General features: G+C 48.2%; 3 protein-coding genes across 6 annotated transcripts; all 3 read right to left on the bottom strand.

Moving 5' to 3' along the window:
• Window positions 1-5,459: 5,459 nt before the first annotated feature.
• Window positions 5,460-7,975, bottom strand: LOC118503169 (F-box/LRR-repeat protein 7-like). The gene is made up of 3 exons (XM_036036132.1): window positions 7,687-7,975; window positions 6,415-7,617; window positions 5,460-6,054 (listed from the first exon to the last, which is right to left on the bottom strand). The coding sequence occupies exons 1-3, from the start codon at window positions 7,792-7,794 to the stop codon at window positions 5,536-5,538; spliced, it is 1,830 nt and encodes a 609-aa protein (XP_035892025.1). The 5' UTR covers window positions 7,795-7,975; the 3' UTR covers window positions 5,460-5,535.
• Window positions 7,976-8,586: 611 nt separating this feature from the next.
• On the bottom strand, window positions 8,587-13,267 carry LOC118503167. Its single transcript, XM_036036131.1, has 5 exons — window positions 11,349-13,267; window positions 9,505-10,710; window positions 9,104-9,307; window positions 8,829-9,035; window positions 8,587-8,758 (listed from the first exon to the last, which is right to left on the bottom strand). The coding sequence occupies exons 1-5, from the start codon at window positions 12,987-12,989 to the stop codon at window positions 8,666-8,668; spliced, it is 3,351 nt and encodes a 1,116-aa protein (XP_035892024.1). The 5' UTR covers window positions 12,990-13,267; the 3' UTR covers window positions 8,587-8,665.
• Window positions 13,268-15,544: 2,277 nt separating this feature from the next.
• On the bottom strand, window positions 15,545-18,170 carry LOC118503164 (SCF E3 ubiquitin ligase complex F-box protein grrA-like). 4 transcript variants are annotated; one of them, XR_004905158.1, is made up of 5 exons: window positions 17,750-18,169; window positions 16,485-17,681; window positions 16,207-16,410; window positions 15,785-16,143; window positions 15,545-15,711 (listed from the first exon to the last, which is right to left on the bottom strand). XR_004905158.1 is itself a non-coding variant. In XM_036036127.1 (5 exons), exons 1-4 carry the CDS (start codon window positions 18,107-18,109, stop codon window positions 15,844-15,846), a joined length of 2,061 nt encoding a protein of 686 aa, XP_035892020.1. In that variant the 5' UTR covers window positions 18,110-18,169; the 3' UTR covers window positions 15,547-15,711; window positions 15,804-15,843. The 4 variants fall into 4 exon arrangements, 3 of the variants coding, with proteins under 3 accessions (XP_035892019.1, XP_035892020.1, XP_035892021.1); XM_036036127.1 differs by having other exon boundaries at window positions 15,547-15,711; window positions 15,804-16,143; XM_036036128.1 differs by having other exon boundaries at window positions 15,555-15,711; window positions 15,864-16,143; window positions 17,750-18,170.
• Window positions 18,171-18,186: the final 16 nt, after the last annotated feature.

Below are 18,186 nucleotides of genomic sequence, written 5' to 3'. Positions count from 1 at the left end.
TGGGTGTTTAACTTTTCTGTGTGCAAAACTCGACAGACAGGATCAGGTTTAGACCGCAAAATCGGTTATCGGAACTATATTTCTGCGTCAAATTTAGGACATATGGCTATTAGGCCCTCGAATATTTTTTAGTTGTAGTTGAGCAATGTTTGGCACTCTCAAACCAGTGGTTTAACTTAGCCCAGCCCAGCCCAGGAAGCTGGATTCTCTAGTCGTATTGAGAGATTACCTCTCAGAGAAGATAAAGAAAAAGAAGATATGTAAAAATGATGATGATTGATCTTATGATTTGGAATTGCGTTGAATTCCGACAACCAAAGTCAAAGTCCTTTTCTTGGCGAAGGACTTTACCGTAAAAAGAGAGACCTAAAATCGGCTCTACTTGGACGCATTACTACCAAATATGCCGTCATCCATATGAGAAGTCCTGCTTTTAGGGAGGATTTTAGCTGTGTTCCATATCCTAAGTGTGCTCAGCTGGCAATAGAACCTTGGCGCTCTATGTGTGGCCTTTTTGTCCCTTTCCGTTGACTTGTTACTCAAGTGCGGATGTGTCCAAATAATTCTGCAAGAAATATTTCGCAAAAGTATCTCATTATTCCATCCTTCTTCTTCTTCCTTGGCACTACAACCTCGAGAGGTCTTGGCCTGCCATTTCTGGCTTTCTGTGATTTGATTTTACACGTAGTAAAGTAGTTAGTCATATGTACGGAGGATTGGATTTGAACCTTGGTCCAGCCGTGTGAAGACCTGTGTCGTTATCACCTCGGCCACCGGACCACCCCATCCATCCCAACATATCATATTTTTGAGCCAAGGGAATAACGGTGCCGGTCTTCACACGGCAAGACCGGGGTTCAAATCCCATCCAGACCGTCTCCCCTTACGTAGGGCTGATTACTTTGCTACGGGTAAAATTAAGTCACAGAAAGCCATAAATGGTAGGCCGAGACTTCTCGAGGTTGTAGTGCCAAGGAAGAAGAAGCAGAACATATCATATTATTGCTCCGAAGTTGAGAATATTTTACAGTGCATAAGCTTACTTACTTACTTATTAGGCCCTACAACCACTTTGCGGTCTGGGCCTGCTGCAACAATCCTCGATACCGCTCACGGTTTAGCGCCGTCGTCTGCCAATCCGTTATCCCAGCCGTTCCGGCGAACGTATCTCAATTTGGCCTACCACGTCTCCTCTGTCCGTGTGGACGGCCTAAAAGGACTTTACGGGCTGGGTCGTCCGGTGTCATTCTCATGACGTGACCAGCCCACCGGAGCCTGGCGAGTCTAATTCGCTGCACGATGGTAAGATCATCGTACAGCTCGTAGAGCTCGTCATTGTAGCGGCTCCTCCATTGTCCATCCACACATACGGGGCCAAAAACCCTTCTGAGCATCTTCCTCTCGAACGCGACTAAGAGGGCTTCGTCAGTTTTGGACAGAGTCCATGTCTCAGAGGCGTATGTGAGTACTGGGACTATAAATGTTCTGTACAATCCCAGCTTCGTCCATCGCGACAGGTATTTAGAGTGGAGAAGATTCCTTCTCAGTGCATAAGCAGCCTTCAAATATAGTCTTTTCTGTTCTACCTTGGATAGTTCTTCAACTATCTAAGAACTCGTAAGCTTTTCATACAAACAGTTCTTTAGGCTGACCTCAACACAATTTCTTCCAATTTCTCAGCGCTAGCTCGGTAAAAGGCTCGCGCAGTGATCTTATTTAAACGTTCAATCGAAAACGTTTGTACAAAGCTCGCGGCATTGTAGCATTCCCCGGAATCTGACGCCGTCGACTCGGTGGTCGTGTCGTCGTCGTTGTCGTGATACCGTTTTTTTTTAAATCTCACTAATTTTTCCAACAAACATTTACCTCCGCTCTGACTCAGGTGGGACGTTGCCGGTTGCTGTTGCTGTGGTGGGGTTTGAAGATTGATGGAGCAGCAGCACGTCACCGAAAAGTGAGACGAAAGAATCAACCTTCCCCACCTACCTTCCCGACCGTCCCGACCCGCCTCCTGCTCCTTCTCCACCGGGCCAAGAATTCTCCGCTGAAGCTTAAAGGTTTTGGCGTGACTTGAAATTAATTCAAGCGAACCAACACGGCTCAGTCGCCATCGGATGGGGTGGCCGGGAAGGTCCGTCCAAAGTCGCCGTCAATGTCGCGCAACGATTCCATTTTGTCGTCGCCATCGTTGTCGTCGTCGTCTTTCAATTGTTTGCGTTATGCTGAGCATGAGCAAACACACCATCTGTACGATCGGATCGGCCACAATCACTCACACACACACACACACGTATACGCGCACGCGCAAACAACTGACCAAACGACGTCAGCTACGGGGCGAAGTGGAATTTGTTTTCCTTCCAATCCCCGGGCTCTGGCAGCATCGGGCTACGGATGGCTACTCCGGTTTTGCCACGAACTGCTCGGTACGCACATATTGCCTATTTACCGAGTGCATTGTTTGGAGAGGTTTGTTTTCTCTGTTTTTTTTAAGCATTTCTGGCTGGTGCTGTTGTTGGGATTCGATTTTATTGCCATGATCCTGGAACCGGCGAGCCACTACGAGGAAAGGCTTATTTACCCTTCCGTCTTTCCAGAGTGCCCCAGTTTGAGCAAAGATCAACAGCACTGTTGATGTTGTACGCTTAATGCACATTTCTTTACGTTCAGCAAGGAAAAAAAAGGTAATGCACACAGCTTGGAACATCATTTGTATCGATTAGGCAAAGAAGAACATGTGCTAAGTGAGATGTAGATTAGTGTGGCTTTTTAACAAGATGAATTGTATTTTAAGAAGTATCAAATGAACGAACAGGTCTTAGTTTTCGAATCGAATAGAGATTCAAATATCTCTGTGAGGAACGTTTCTACCCTTGATTTGGTTCCTCTTGACTACTGAACAGACTTCACCAGTTAAGCTTTTAATTAATTGGCTTCTTCTTCTTTCTTGATCTAACGACCTCTTGGGGCATGCCTGCCATTTTTGGCTTACTAGACTTATTGCTACCGCATAGTTGGATAGTCAGTCCTCACTACGGGGGATCAGCCCAGATGGAACTTGAACCCCGGTCCTGCCTCTGTTGTTGTATCCACCACCGGGCCGACCCTATTATGTGGCTTCCGTACAGAGATTATTATAACTTTGGACCATGAGAAATATTTCATATGGATCCTACCAGGAATTTTCTCCGAGCAATTCAAGTTCAGAAATACGCATTCAATTCCTCTCTACGATCCTTAGTGATCTTGGCCAACCATTTCATGGTTCCTAAACTATGTTTCAACCTTTGGGATCAATTTTGGGGCTTAGGGATTTGATAGCTTGTAAGAGACCGCTTCTTCTTCTTTGGCACAACAAACTAGAGAGATCTCGTCCTGCCATTTCTGACTTTCTGTGACGCGATTTTACCCGTAGCAAACTAGTAAGCCCTTCGTACGGGGAGTCGCGGTCTGGATGGGATTTGAACCCCGGTTCACGGCAGGTCTGAAGACCGGACTGCCCCGTTAAGAGGTTTATCAAAAACTCTGATTGTCAAGAACTGGCTTGTCTGGCTGACACCTCAATCATCGGTTCTCTTCGCGATACGCAGATACTATGAACTGTTAACTCGATCGATTTACTGGACACAATTTGTAATGAGAATTTTTACATGAATGGTTGATTTTTTATGCCTTCTAAATTTTGGCCGATCCGTTAACTGTTATTCCGTCATCCAAATTCGTGGTAGTGTGGCTTAATGCAACGTTTTAAGTAGATAAAATTAAGATTTTCATCATAAATTTGAATATCATACGAAAAGTGGAAAAGGTTAATGCAATATTTAGGTAATTGAATGTCCAACGAATTAAAGTTAACAATTAAATGAAAATGTTAAATGTTGATTGGAACCTGCAAATGTTAATGAGATCTTATAATACAAAATCCGCGTTTAATACATTATCCGCGTATCTTGGTTAAAGTTAAGGTAGGTTAAGGCTGTACCTGAAATGCATGATAGCGATGTTTGATTGTTAGTGTCTTTGAATAACATATTAACAAGTCAATTGCTCAATTGCTTGTCCTCTGTGATCATGTCCTTTGTAGAAATCAAATCAAATTTAAACATATCTCGAATTGGAATCCTTATAAATGAAATATCTATTTTTAATTTTATGTTTAAATTTTGCAATTAAATCTGAACTAAATTGTATCCTTTTTGTAGCGTTCTTTACATTAAAAATACTCTTGGTATGATTTAAATCATTTCTATGCTTAAACAGATAATTGGTAATATCCATTTTTACATAATTCGTATCAGAAATGAAATGTCTAAACTTACTTTAAATCTTTTTTGGTCAACTAGCCTCTAAAGTGCAGCAATATCCCTCGATATAGGATAGTAAACATCTTTCTTCACAAATACCATTGTCCTTCTTTTCCATCGATAAGAAAACAGCTCTATCTTTGCACACAATTCTGCTCGCAGTGGGTTCGGGTTTTTTGCATTCCGTTCTCCAAACCCCTTTTGAAGTGAAACAAAAACTTCCAAAAGGTAAAAAGGCGGTAAAACAGGCCCAGCTAGACGGAAGCAGAAATGAAAGATCAAACTGAAACATAAAAAAATACTGCTGACCATTGCCGGTAGTCGGCACCAAGATCTGACGAGCGGCCGGTACGCTGATGTCCATACGAAAACACTCTGTCTTCTCCACAAACGAACACAACCTCGACGACGACGACGGCGGCGGCTATGGCGATGAATCCGTTCCGTTTAGGTCCGTACCATAAAACAACACAAAAACACCGGAGATGCGTGCAATAAAATTATTAAATCATATAAACTTACTTCTGCATGTTGCCCCTGTTTCGGCTTCCCTGTCGGTGGGTTTCCTACAAATCTCTGCCTGCTGACCCCACGGGTCAGCAAGTGCTTTTCGGGATTTGCTGTCGGTCCTTGCCCGTTTTCAGAAGCATCCGAGGTGCAGAGTGCGTGCACTTTTCGACAGCACGGTATGTTTGCACCCTGGACAAGGCTCTGGTTTGTCTGCGCGCGGCCGAAACCGACGGCGGCATTATCGTACGGGGATGCCCCGGGTGGCGGTAAGGGTGGGCGGCCAGTACCGGTAGCACAGGCTCGATGTCCGTCGGCAGTCGGTTCTTTGATCTTTTATCTCAAGCATCACCGACTAATTAACCAAAAAACTTCACTGATCATTACTTCGATCTTGTGGATCGCCACCGTCGTTGGCTCATAGGTGGCCGATCGGTAGTCCGGCCGGAGATGAAGGGGGGCCTGGATGATGAAGTGGACAATCTACTGACTGCACTTTGCCTTGCTTCTTCGCCTGGTTCGTACCTGTTTGACGATCGCTGCCTGTGGCTGTGAGCATTAAGATGTTTGGAAATTGCCCACGGAGAAAACGAAAAAGATTGACCTTGAGTAGAATGTGGGCAAGACACGAAACGGTCATCGATCGAGTGAGCTATCAACCGTCAAACGCATTCCTTTATTTAAATATACACAGATTTTCGCTCCTCAGAATCACCTCTGAGCCTTAGAGAACTTCCGGTGTTGTTCCGTGCAGATGTCGCAACGATTTCACTGCCGATAGTTTCGATTCCGCGTAGGACGATATCTTAATGCAGCCGCGAATATTCAGCACCCTTAGCACGCGACAGTTTTCCACGATGTACTTGATGGCCTTATCCGTAATCAACGAGCAGTTTTGGAGCTTGAGCGTGGTGAGACGGGGCTCACATTTGGTGATGATCTCGATACACCGGTCGGTGATCGTACGACACTCGCTGAAATCGACAACCTCGAGCGAAGGACATCCGAGTGCGAGTCGTTCGATGCCGCTGTCGGTGATCTGTAGCAGTCGGGCAAGACTGATCTCCTTCAGCTCCTTGAAGTTGAAGCAACGCGAGAACGAGTAGTCAGTTATTTTGTAGCAGCCAGATAACTTTAACGATCGCAGGCCGACCAGTTCGGCTATCGAAAAGCACAGCTCGATGTCCCAGATGGCGAACGCCTTCTCCTCCAAATTTACACCCGTAATGCCAGCGTCCGATATCTATATCATCGGAAATTTAAAAAAAGAATTAAATATGTTGGATCAGTCATGGTTTAATCATGGTTTTGCATGAATGACATTCGCCTAAACCTTGTCTAGTCGATCTTGCTTGAGTTTTGCATACTCGTCTAGTAATTGATGGTGATTATGGTGAATGAGTTGAACTAATAGTTGACTATGCTACAAGATCCGGTTGGACCCTTTTTTTGTTGATAAATGCTATTTTTGAGATAAAAAACTGAAAACTGAGGGAAGTAATAGAAAGCAAACTAATGCATCATTTCCAAACGAATGCTTTTGTTGCACCACATTTTTTCTGTTGTTGATCAACAGCTAGCCATCGCTCATTGTCACACTTACCTTCGCACAGCAGTCTAAATTTAGCTCCTGCAGCTTCGTCATGTGGTAGAAGATGTACTGTATCGACAGATCGTTGATGCTGTTCGAGCAGCCACCCAGATCAAGCACCACCAGGTCACAGAACTCGAACGACACCTTCGTGAGCGCCGCATCGCTCATGTTGGTCAGCAGCCCGAGGTAGAGCTTGCGCACGTTTCGGCGATTGTGTGTGAACAGACCGCCCACCAGCCCGGCGTCGGTGATCCGCTCACAGTTGGTCAGATCGATGTGGCGCAGCCGAACGAGACTCTTGATCGCCGTAATGCCATAGTCCGTGATCATCCAGCAGCGATTGAGGATGAGCGTTTCCAGCTGCGGAATCGAGTGGGAGATCTGTATCAACGCGTAATCATTTAACGCAAGCGATTTCGAAAGGTCCAGATGGGTGAGGGCGCTTTGCGCTCGCAGCAGATCGATAATGCCCGGTTCGCTGGTAGGAATTTTCTCGCAAACCATAAGCCCTAGACTGCGCAGCGAGAGGCCGCGAATGTCCGCCAGCCCGCGGAGGAACACATTGTCGATCGGTGTACCGCAGAGGATGAGATGTCGCAACCGGTTCCGGCTGGTACGCACAAAATCGAGAATGTGGTTAAGCATTAGCACACGCTGCCGGGCTTCGATACTGCTGAAACATTCGGACACATCGATCGAATCGAGGTTCGGTGCTAACTGCACCAGATAATCGAAATGATGCTCCAGGAAGCGATTGTTCCGGGCAAGGCTAAGGTGCGTTAGCTCTGGCATCACCAGGTTCCAGGTGACCGTAGTATTCTCGATTAGCTTCCAGGTCTTGAACAGGTCGGGACAGTTGAAGAGATTAAGGCGGCGCAACCGTGGCAAGTACTTCAAGATCGACGCCAGCTTGTGCTTCCAGATGACACAGTTGTCGAACGTGAGCTCCTCGATGCCGTCACCGAACTCGCTCCAGAACTCGCTCTTGTTGCCAAACACCACCTTGGTGATGCATACGTCCGTAAAGTAGCGGAAGGATGTCATCAGTCCCTTCAGCGGATGTCCATTGTCCACGAACTCGATATCGTGAATGTGAAGGCGTACGGCACGTTGGAACTTGATGTACCGAAAGGCATCGTACCAGGAGCGACACACAAGAGCCGCCGCACTACGATCACTAGGATTCAGGTACTGGAACAGATGGATCAGCAGCTGTTGGGAAAGATCATAAGGATCATTAATCTCGAGCAATAAAGCACATCTACCGCTAACAACACAAACCTCTGGTGGTAATGCTTCAAAGTTAGGTTCGAAGAAGTACACGAAACTATCCTCATAGTGCACGTACAGCGTTCGCTCGATTCGCTCCACCAGCCGAGCCAAAGCCATCCTAGTGGGTGGGTTGCTGTATACCCTAAAGACACAAACAAACAATAACGCCTCGTGGATCTACGCGGATTTGGCACGACTCAAAAACAAGTACTGCTGCCAAGCGTTACCTCTCAGAACACGACAGCACTTTCGACCAACCGTCTCAGTGAATGTGGATCGACTAAAACTGAGAGTGAATAGTGTGTCCACTTCCTGCTGCCTTAGAATTAAAAATCTCGACGAAGTACTTGTTTCGGGTGGGTGCATCGCGTTCGGGCACTGGGTTCGGGGTTCTTCGACGATAGGGGAAATCGAAACTGATCGAGTTCTTGCACCATGACATAATGGCGACGCCGGACCGGTGATGAAAGACATTCAGGTGAAAATCATTCAGAATTCGCTGGCCCTTGCCAAGTCTGCAATTGCGCATGTGAAAGCGTTCTATTACGTGTCGTCGGGTACGGTTGTTTGTTTGGTGTATTCTTGCGAAGAACGCAACATATCAGCTGATTGCAGCAAACATTGATACGTATTGTTGGCGGTTAGACAAACCCGGTATCAATATTTCCTGTTGATACTGAACGCTCTAGTCGCCTGTTCATAAAAGGATTGTCATTGGATAGTACTCTCCTTTTTTAAGCGTTCTAAAGGTGGTTGGATCATATATTTTTGAGTATACTATGTTAAATAATAAAATAGTTTCAGAAGTCAAACATAAAAGTAATGTAGGAGGAGAGCAAATTAAGGAAAATATGCTTTCCGACAGGAACTTCATTTAGCAATACCATTAGAATAGAAGTCATATTTATATTTAAAACTTTTTATTTTATTTTTATATCCACAACTTAATATTTACAATAAAAAAAATATTTCCTTACAAATACTCCTTTTAAGATTTGTAAACCTGTCTCATGGTGGGTATTTTCGCGAGACGATCCGCAATGTCCGGCGGCAGCTTGAAGCATCCTCTCACATACAGATACTGGAATAGCAAATGAAAGAATTAGAAAAAGGAACTAACTTCCACTATTCAACATCTCCCCAGTGCTTACCTTCAAGTTCTTACAACACGTCACCAAATACTGTAGACAGTTCTCCGTCAACAGTGGACAGTTGGCTAGCTTTAGCGTGCTGATGCGTTTCAGCTGAATGGCGATCATCTTCACGCAGTTGTCGTTGATGTTGGGACATTCGCTAAGATCCAGATACTCTAGCGCTGGGCACGACGATACCAACCGCTCGACGCCAGCTTCCGAAATCTAGGAAAAAACCAAACCAATCGAGTTAGATCCGTGCCAGCAACCGCAGTAGGAACCCCCCATCTTACCTGGTGACATCGCGATAAGCTTAGCTCTTTCAGCTCGGTAAACCGGAATCCGTAGCGTAGCGCAAAATCCGTCATGCGATAGCAGCCGGAAACCTTGAGCACGCGCAGCTTCTTCAACCGATCGATCGCGAACGTTTCCTCCACGTCCCAGATGGAGAACGTTTTCTCCGGCAGATCGATCCCGGTGAACCCGGCGTCAGTTAGCTACGGGGCAGGTGAAGGGAACGCATGAGTCAAATGGGGAAGGAAGGGGGGGTTAAAAAAAGACACGTTTAGAAACGTCACGTTTCGGGTCGGAAATCCTTCGCATCCATCGTCCCGCCACAGGTGTTACCGTTTGGAGGTGTTAATTACATGAGCAACACGTTAGCAGTAAGTTAGTTTCGAGAGGGCAGCAGTACCTTGGTGCTGCGCTCAATGTTTAAATGCTCCAGATTAACGAGATTGCAGAAGATGTACTGCGCGGACCAGTCGGTCATGCAGGTCGACGAGCCGCCGATGTTCAGCACGGTGAGGTTGGGAAAGTTTGCACCAATCTTCACCACGCACTCCTCGTCCAGCGTGTCCAGCAGCTCCAGGTGGAGCTCGCGCAAGATCGCCCGGTTGCTGTGTGCGGCCCCATCGATGATGCCATGCTTCGACATTCGGATGCAGTTGGAGAGGTTCAGCGTTTCTAGGTGCTGCAGCCGGAATATCTGCTTGATGCCGTAGTCCGAAATGCCCCAGCAACCGGTCATTACGAGGGTCCGCAGCCCGGTGATGTTCCGTACGATCTGCTCCAGGCAAAAGTCCGTAATGCCCGTCGAGCTGGTCACATCCAGAAAGCGTAGATTCGTCTGCCTCCGGAACAGATCGATGATGGCGGGCTCTCGGGTGGGCATTTTCTCGAGATAGGTCAAGCTCAGCTCGTCCAGCAGTAATCCGGTTGCATCGGCTAACCCTCGCAGAAAGATATCATCCACCGGAATGCCACTTATATTGACCGAGCGTAGCACGTACTGTCGACGCACGATAAACTTCTGGATGCAGCTGAGCAGGAACATCTTGCGACTGGTTTCCACCTGCCGGAAGCAGTTCGAAAAGTCAACCCGTGTCAGGTTTGGCATCATCTCCACCATCGACTCGAACTGTAGCTGGCTGAAGTTGTTCTTGGCAAGCGAGAGTGACTCCACGCCCGGGAAATCGATCGTATACAGGCCGTTGTCGAAGAATTTCCACGTACGAAACAGATCGTCCCGGAGCAGATCGCACTCGACGAAGCGTGCCACCCGTAGGTTGGGCATGTGTTTGAACAGCGAAATCACACGCTCCCTCCAGATCATACACTTCTCGAACGTGATCTCGTGCACGAACGGGCCATAGTTTGCCCAGAACTTGCTCTGCACGTTCAGCTTCACCCTGGACAACTTTATCAGCGGATACTTCCGATCGGCCAGGATGAGATTCATGACCGGTGGCTTGAAGTCATCGAAATCAACCCCCACCAGATGCAGCACCATCTGCTCCGCGAACCGGCAGTACTTGGACGCTTCGTACCAGCGGCTGCACACGAAACACGCCGATCGACGATCACTTGGCGACAGATACTTGAATATCTGCACGACCAGCTAGAAATGCAGATTGTTGTTGTTTGCGGTATTACACTCCGATCGTGTGGAAAACCATCTGTTTAACCCCAAAAAACTTACCTCAACGGGCAGCAGCTCGAACTGGGGCCGAAATATTGGCAACTGTTTTCTTTGGTAGCGCATCCTTGATCGCGCTCCGTTAGACGGCTACTGAACGGTGGTTGCCGATTGTCGATTAAATAACATCTGGTTCGATGCCGTTGAACATCGCGTCGGCGTCGGATCGAACAAGGAAACCGCAAATGCCGCCCGGTGCCGATGGCGTACAACTGTGCGCCCAAAATAAAGATAGCGAGAACAGCTATCCAATCGAAAGCACTGGTCCGAAAGCGATCGGGCAAATGAACTAATGGCATGTTTTAAATTGCCCTTTGCGTGCTGAGAGGCGTCGCTGAGCGGTGATGTAGAGGAAGCAAGCAATCTTTGTTTTCGTTGTTTGGCGGCGCCTATTTTGAGGATCATCCTTGGCAGTGACAGTGCGGATGAGATGCCGTAATTCGGGGGTGCTTTCCCTTTTCAAACAATCTTATCGCGTACTGCGTATTTGAGCATTGCCGAGGGAATTTTAGTGACAACACAAAACACAAATCAGACGTTGCGCTGCCCCACTAGCTTACCTTGGTACACGACTGGAGGTTCAAGTTGCGCAGTTCCTGAGAGTAGCAGCACAGATACTGTAGCGAAGTGTCCGTAATGGTCGCGTTGCTGTCCAGATCGAGCACTTGCAGGTTTTTAAACATCAGCACCAGATAGTACATCGTGTAGTCGCTGAGCGTGCACAGCAGCGAAAAGTACGCCTCATCCATGGGCCTTGCCCGCTTCCCAATAATGCCCACACGCATGCCATAGTCCGAAATACGCTCGCAGCTCGAAACGTCCAACACGCGCAGGTGCTTGAGGGTGTGCAAGTCTTGTACCCCTTCGTCGGAAAGTAACCAGCAACGGCGCAACTTCAACACCTCCAGCAGTGGACAACTTTCCACGATCAGCTGCAGGCACACATCGTTCACCCCGATCGACGACGTCAGATCGAGATGGGTGAGCCGTGTCTGCACGCTGAAAAACTTCAGTATGCCCGGATCCTTCATCGGAATGCGGTCGGTGTAGGTGACGGTAAAGTGCGTCAGGAACAGACCGTTCATCTCCGCCAGCAGGTGCCACGCGACGTCATCGAAGCAGGGAATGTCGCTGATGTTTAGTGCCTTCATGAAGAGCCGATTTTTGCTCACCAACCGAAGCACGCGCGATATCATGGTCATGCGGCGCGACAGGTAGAGGTTGATGAAACAGTTGGACACATCGATCGATTCCAGGGCCGGTGCAGCTTCGATGAACCGCTCAAAATGATACTCGTTGTAGTAATCACACGCTGCCAGCGACAGATGTTTGAGGTGTGGCAAGGTAAAGGGAAACATCGGCTCGTCCGTGCTGTAGTCGAGCGTCCAGTGCTTGAACAACTCATCGCACTGCATCAGCTCCAGCCGCTCGAGCATGGGCAAATTCTTCATGATCGTGATGAACTTCTTCTTCCGTATCAGACAGCAGCGCAACGTTAGCTCGCGTATGTACATGCCATTATTTAGCCAAAAGTCGCTGTGCTTGGTAAACTCCACGAACGTGAACGTAAGGTACGGGTAGGTTCTCATCGGGTTCGAGAAGTATTTAATCGGACCTTCCTCATCATTAAACTCGATACGGTCGAAGTTGAAGTACATGCGACGCTGGAACGGTTCATAGTAGTGTGCGGCCTCGAACCAGCGGCGACAGGTTTCGCTCGCCGCCAACCGGTCGCTCGCATTGATCTGCTTGAAGATTTTCAGGATCAACTCCATTGGCAGCAGATCGTACCGGGCGATAAAGCGTCCATCGCAGCAGAACGGTTCCATCCAATCGCAGTACTGCACCGGCAACCGGACGTTCTCCTCCACCGTCGGTTTCCACTGCACGTCCGGGAAGAGCGTGAAAATGCTATCTCTTTTACGCTTTTCCTGCACCGTTTCCACCTTCGTACTGGGGTTCTTCTTGGACGAACCGGACAATGAAGATGAGACCGATTTCGATCCACCTGATGTGCTGCCCTTTCGATGGTTCGCGGTCGCTTCCCTTAGCTCGACCTCATTTTCCACCACACTAGCCATCGGTTGATCGAGTGATTTTGAGCGAGCAAGCATCCGGTCCGGCTTCCCTTTGGTGGGAGGCTTTCGCACTGGTAGGAAAACACTCTGAGGACACACAAAATCCATCGCGTCTTGATGCATGCGGATGAGCTGATATTGACGCACCGAGCACAACTGAACGGGCCGGCAGTCCGACAGCGGTAGAGTATTATTTTAGATCCTTTTTCCTCGATTCCGATCGGATCGACCCGAACGATCCTCCCGATCAGCCGGCGGCTATGCGGTTATGCAATCCGTCTGTTTTTGGGCATTGCTATCGAGCTTGGTGCTGTGATAATGTGCGCTTTGCTGAAAGGAAAGGAAAAGTGTTTACGAACGGTCGGCCGATTCGGGCCGCAACCGATGGGAAAGTATCACAGTACGTCGGGAAAAGACACGCATTGAAGGGTTGATTGTACATCGACCACCTTACATCGAATTGCATACTTTCGGGCAAATTGAGATGAGCGGCGCTTGTTTGAATGTGAATATTGCGTTACGATGAGCTCTAAATTAAAAAGAAAATTTAAAAAAACATTATACAGATCGAGCAGAGGAAGATTTACAGAAAAGATTCTTCTGACAAGTACTGTATGGTAATGGTAGGAAGCGGTTCTACATCCACCTCTACCTGGTAGCACTAGACCTACCGCGCTTGTTATGCTTACAACTCTACCACGACCGGTCAAAATAACTATGGATTACAAATCAATATTCAAAATTTGTCTATTTTTACACACGCAACAAATGTTGATTGTTTTATCGTTGTTTGCAATAATACACTACTTCTGTTTGCACTACAATGTTTGAATTTGATCGTTTGGCTTAGAAATTTTCTTTAGGGGTTTGTCCTTTTTAGCCCCTTTTTTGAGCATATATGGTTCAAGAAACATACAATTAGAGAAAAGATGCGTCTTCCATTACGTCCATTAGCGATTTTACTCCTGCAAAGGAGTAGAGATGGAATCCCAGCCAAGCCAACCAGGCTTGTAAGAATGACAATGGCCAACATTACATGCCAGGTGAAGGTGGATGGAAAACTCTCAGAGCTCTTTGCTACCATCAAGGGCCTGCGCCAGGGAGATGGGCTCGCCTGTCTCCTTTTCAACCTGGCGCTAGAGAGAGCCATCCGCGACTCGGAGGTGGAAACTTCGGGGACCATCTTCTACAAGTCAATCCAGATCCTGGCATACGCTGATGACATAGACATCATTGGTTTGAGGCTCTCCTATGTAGCAAAAGCTTATCAAAGGATCGAGCGTGCGGCACAGATCCTCGGGTTGGAGATTAACGAGGTGAAAACCAAAATGATGGTGGCACCACCAGCGGCCTTGCTAACAAACACTGATTTACGCAGGGGTGATGTACAGATAGGTGTCCACACCTTCGAAGTCGTCCAAAACTTCACCTATCTGGGGTCAAAAGTCAGCACCGACAACAACATTGATGTTGAGTTACGCGCAAGGGTGCTGACTGCCAACCGGTCATACTACAGCCTAAGGAAACTTCTCCACTCTAAGTACCTGTCGCAACGAACGAAGCTGAGACTGTACAGAACATTTATAGTGCCAGTACTCACATACGCCTCTGAGACATGGGCTCTTTCCAAAACTGACGAAGCCCTCTTAGCCGCGTTCGAGAGAAAGATGCTCAGAAGGATTTTTGGCCCCGTATGTGTGGAAGGACAATGGAGGAGCCGCTACAATGACGAGCTCTACGAGCTGTACGATGATCTCACCATTGTGCAGCGCATTAGACTCGCCAGGCTCCGGTGGGCTGGTCACGTCATGAGAATGACACCGTACGACCCAGCCCGTAAAGTCCTTTTAGGCCGTTAGAGACACGGACAGAGGACGCGTGGTAGGCCCAAATTGAGATGGAATGATGGCGTTGATGCGTCGAGCGCTAAACCGTGAGCGGTATCGAGGATTGTTGCAGCAGGCCCAGACCGTAAAGCGGTTGTAGCGCCTGATAAGTTAGTAAGAAAGTAAGGAGTAGAGATCAAGGTGTTGCGTGAAGCGGCTTAAATTGAGTTGAGATGAGTCCATGCACGTCAAAGTCACGATCATCGGCTTATCAACCGATTTAGGTGCATAAGAAGCATATTTCGTCAATCTAAAACGTCCTCCACCAGTTTGTTGCGTGTGGGCATTTCAAAGCGATGATGACCACAAGATAGCTGTTCCGTCTACTATCAACTCTGTACTCAGGGGGGGAAATAAGAGATGTTCTATATCGGTGCGGAAATATCATCGCCTTTAGCTGTTTAACGATTGACAATTAGAGGGGCCTCAACTGCCATTCTGCTCAAGTCCTCCAAATATCTTGACTCCCCACTCGTAGCAGCGTAAACCGACCAAGGAAGTTCGTTTTGATAGTAATTTTGAGAGAAGTTGTGTACTTGTGAAGCAATTGATAGTAGTGACACCTCTTCTTGCCACAGTGTATGGCTCTACGAGTCTGAGCAGCACATATTTTCCGTGTGGTTTCTTATCGGCTTTTCCAAGGTATGGCAATCCATTTAGAACGTTCAGGCCAACTAAAACTGGACAGGGCCTGTAGTTCTAATGTTAAAAATCGATCATCATGCTCATACTTACCTGAATCCATTTATCGCAAGATGAAATATTGTCTTCGGATATTCGCCATATTGCTTAAGTTTGTTTATATATTATACTTTATTTGACGTCTCAGAATTCATCTCTTTGCCGCTTCTCCGGCAGCAACTGTACACCCCGCAACGAAGTCTCTAGACAAATAAATAATAAGGGAGTTGGGCTTGTATCTTTCGGGGAGGTTTCTTCTACATCTCATTCCGACATGCCTGCAACAAGAACAGTGGAACGATTCGTTAAGTGTTGAAGCACACGTGGAACAGCACACCAAACACTGGACACCTGCACAAACTTAACACACATCGACTACGGACGGACACAATCCAACAGGACAACACCGACTAACACTTGGGTATATTACGTAGGGTGGCGATTTTCTTCAACCGTTCCGGTGCATCCTTCGGTATTTTGTTGCAGCCGCGTATGTACAGATAGCGGAGCGCCTTCGCGTACTGTACAAGCGCGTCCACACTGGCACTCGTGATCAGCGGCAACCGTACAAGCTTCAGCGAACGAAGCCTCAACAGGTTCTTGGCCAGTGCCTCGACGCACTTGTCGTTGACGTGGAAACAATCGCTCAGATCTATTTGCTCCAGTGCGGGACAGTTTCGTGACATTGCTTCGATACCTAGTTCGGAAATCTAAAAACAATGAGACATAGTTTATCGGTGGTAGACGAGCCAGATGGCACACACTGCCCTTACCTGTACGCAGTGGGCAAGGTTGAGTTCACGCAGCTCTCGGAATCGGAATGAATGTGTCAGCGTGAAGTCGGTCACTTTGAAGCACCCGGACAGCTGAAGCTCCTGCAGACTGCGCAGTTCGCTGACGGAGAACGTGGTCTGGGTGTCCCAGATTTCGATCACAGCTACCGGGAGGTTCTCCCCCGTTAGGCCAGCATCGGATATCTGCATGTTTATCAAACAAACGGAAAAAAGCCAATTACACAGTTCCTCTTCGGTAGTGGTACGCCCGAACTCACCTTAACGCATCCATTAAGCCGCAGGATGCGCAGACACTTGAGATAGCAGAAGAGAAACTGTACCGAGGTGTCGTTCATGCAATCCGAACCGCAGAAATCGATCACGGTGAGATTGAGCAGCGTCAGGCAGATCTTCAGGATCACGCTATCCGTCAAACCGGGCAACATGCTAAGGTACAGCTGGCTCATGCAATCCCGTCGTTTGTCCACAATCGCCTTCATGAACCCACGATCACTGATCTTATCGCAGTCGGACAGATCGAGCACCTGCAAACGGTCCAGCTGGTAGATCGATTCGACGCCAAAGTCCGTCAACAGCCAGCATCCGTTCAGCTTGAGCGTCTTCAGCATCCGGAGCGAGGTGGATATTTCGATCAAGGCAAAATCGGTCAGGTTCAGGAACGAGGACAGATCGAGATGCACGATGGCCGACTGGCAGCGCAGTATATCGATAATGCCCGGATCCTTGATCGGTGCTCGCTCGAAAAACGACAGACTGATCTGACTGAGCGACATGTTCTCGATCTCGGCAAACTGCTTCAGAAACAGATCGTCGTACATCGTGTAGCTAAAGTCGACCGCCTGAAGCTTCTTCTTGCGCATCTTCATGATCGCCAGGATGGTGGTGAGAATCTTAACGCGCGTCGGTGCATCAATCTGCTTCAGACATTTGGAAATTTCCAGCGCACTGATGTTGGGTCCCATCGCGACCAGATAGTACAGATGATCCACCGTAAACGCGTTGCTCTTGCGCAGGGCTAGCTTGCGCAGACAGCGACACACCGGCTCGATGCGTTTCAGCTCGACTGGGGTCCAGGTTTTGAAGAACTCGTCCGCCTCCTCCAGCACCAGGCACTCCAGAAACGGCAACCGCTTCAGGATCATCGTGAGCTTCGACTTTGTCAGCGTCACACAGTTGCAGAACGTGATCTCGCGTATGTTCTCGCCAAACACGTCCCAAAACTCGCTGTACCCGTTGAACTGGACGCGCGTCAGCTTGATGTTGGAAAAGTGTCGAAAGCTGCGCAGGAACAGTGCGATCGGCGGTGTCCCATCGCAGATGCTCACCTCCTCAAAGTGAAAGCACACCTCGTCGAGAAACTCCCGGTAGCCCATCGCATCGAACCAACGCTTGCAGGTGAGGGCCGCCGAATCTCGATCGACCGAGTTGAGAAAGCGAAAGATGTTCAGCATGATCTGTACCGTGCGAGCGAAAAATCTCTCATTGCATCATTACTATCTACACGATCGCCACCATTGCTTACCTCCATTGGAAGATTGTCAAAGCCGGTCCGGACGCGCGGTCCTTTCAGGTTGATGTAAAACACATCATCGTGAAAGGGAAACTCGCGATCGTCGACTTCCTCGACCGGTTCCTGCGGCACAAGCTCGTCCTCTTCGCTTTCCTCCTCCTCGTCGTCGTAGTCGTCACACTCCTGGCCGTGCCCGAACCCGTAGTAGTGCAGGTTGAACCAACTCTCTATAGACATCTCCATCCTTGCACCAACAGGAAACCGACAGGAGCTTGTTCCTAGGAGATCGCGATCGAGACAGCGGACAGCGACGCCGTTCGGATGAAAGTCACAACTGCCACTACGGTGTCGCGACACCGTTCGACCAATCATTTCCGCCTTCGAGTCGGACCGATCAGTCGCACTATTATTAAACCAAACAGACACACCCGATCGTCAACCCGAGATCG

This window comes from Anopheles stephensi, chromosome 2 (assembly GCF_013141755.1).
Source record: "Anopheles stephensi strain Indian chromosome 2, UCI_ANSTEP_V1.0, whole genome shotgun sequence".
NCBI lineage: Eukaryota > Metazoa > Arthropoda > Insecta > Diptera > Culicidae > Anopheles > Anopheles stephensi.
This window is presented reverse-complemented; position numbering and strand designations above follow the sequence as displayed.

Bases quoted from the DNA above. Each gene is read 5' to 3' on its own strand.
- LOC118503169 (XM_036036132.1), bottom strand. From the start codon at position 7,794: ATGGCTTTGGCTCGGCTGGTGGAGCGAATCGAGCGAACGCTGTACGTG. The intron at 7,618-7,686 runs GTTTGTGTTGTT...CTTTCCCAACAG, and splicing joins TTGAAGCATTACCACCAGAG to CTGCTGATCCATCTGTTCCA. The intron at 6,055-6,414 runs GTAAGTGTGACA...CCGATGATATAG, and splicing joins ATTTAGACTGCTGTGCGAAG to ATATCGGACGCTGGCATTAC.
- LOC118503167 (XM_036036131.1), bottom strand. From the start codon at position 12,989: ATGCATCAAGACGCGATGGATTTTGTGTGTCCTCAGAGTGTTTTCCTA. The intron at 10,711-11,348 runs GTAAGCTAGTGG...CTGCATTTCTAG, and splicing joins ACCTCCAGTCGTGTACCAAG to CTGGTCGTGCAGATATTCAA. The intron at 8,759-8,828 runs GTAAGCACTGGG...TTGCTATTCCAG, and splicing joins CGTGTTGTAAGAACTTGAAG to TATCTGTATGTGAGAGGATG.
- LOC118503164 (XM_036036126.1), bottom strand. From the start codon at position 18,109: ATGATTGGTCGAACGGTGTCGCGACACCGTAGTGGCAGTTGTGACTTT. The intron at 16,411-16,484 runs GTGAGTTCGGGC...ATAAACATGCAG, and splicing joins GGCTTAATGGATGCGTTAAG to ATATCCGATGCTGGCCTAAC. The intron at 16,144-16,206 runs GTAAGGGCAGTG...CATTGTTTTTAG, and splicing joins ACCTTGCCCACTGCGTACAG to ATTTCCGAACTAGGTATCGA.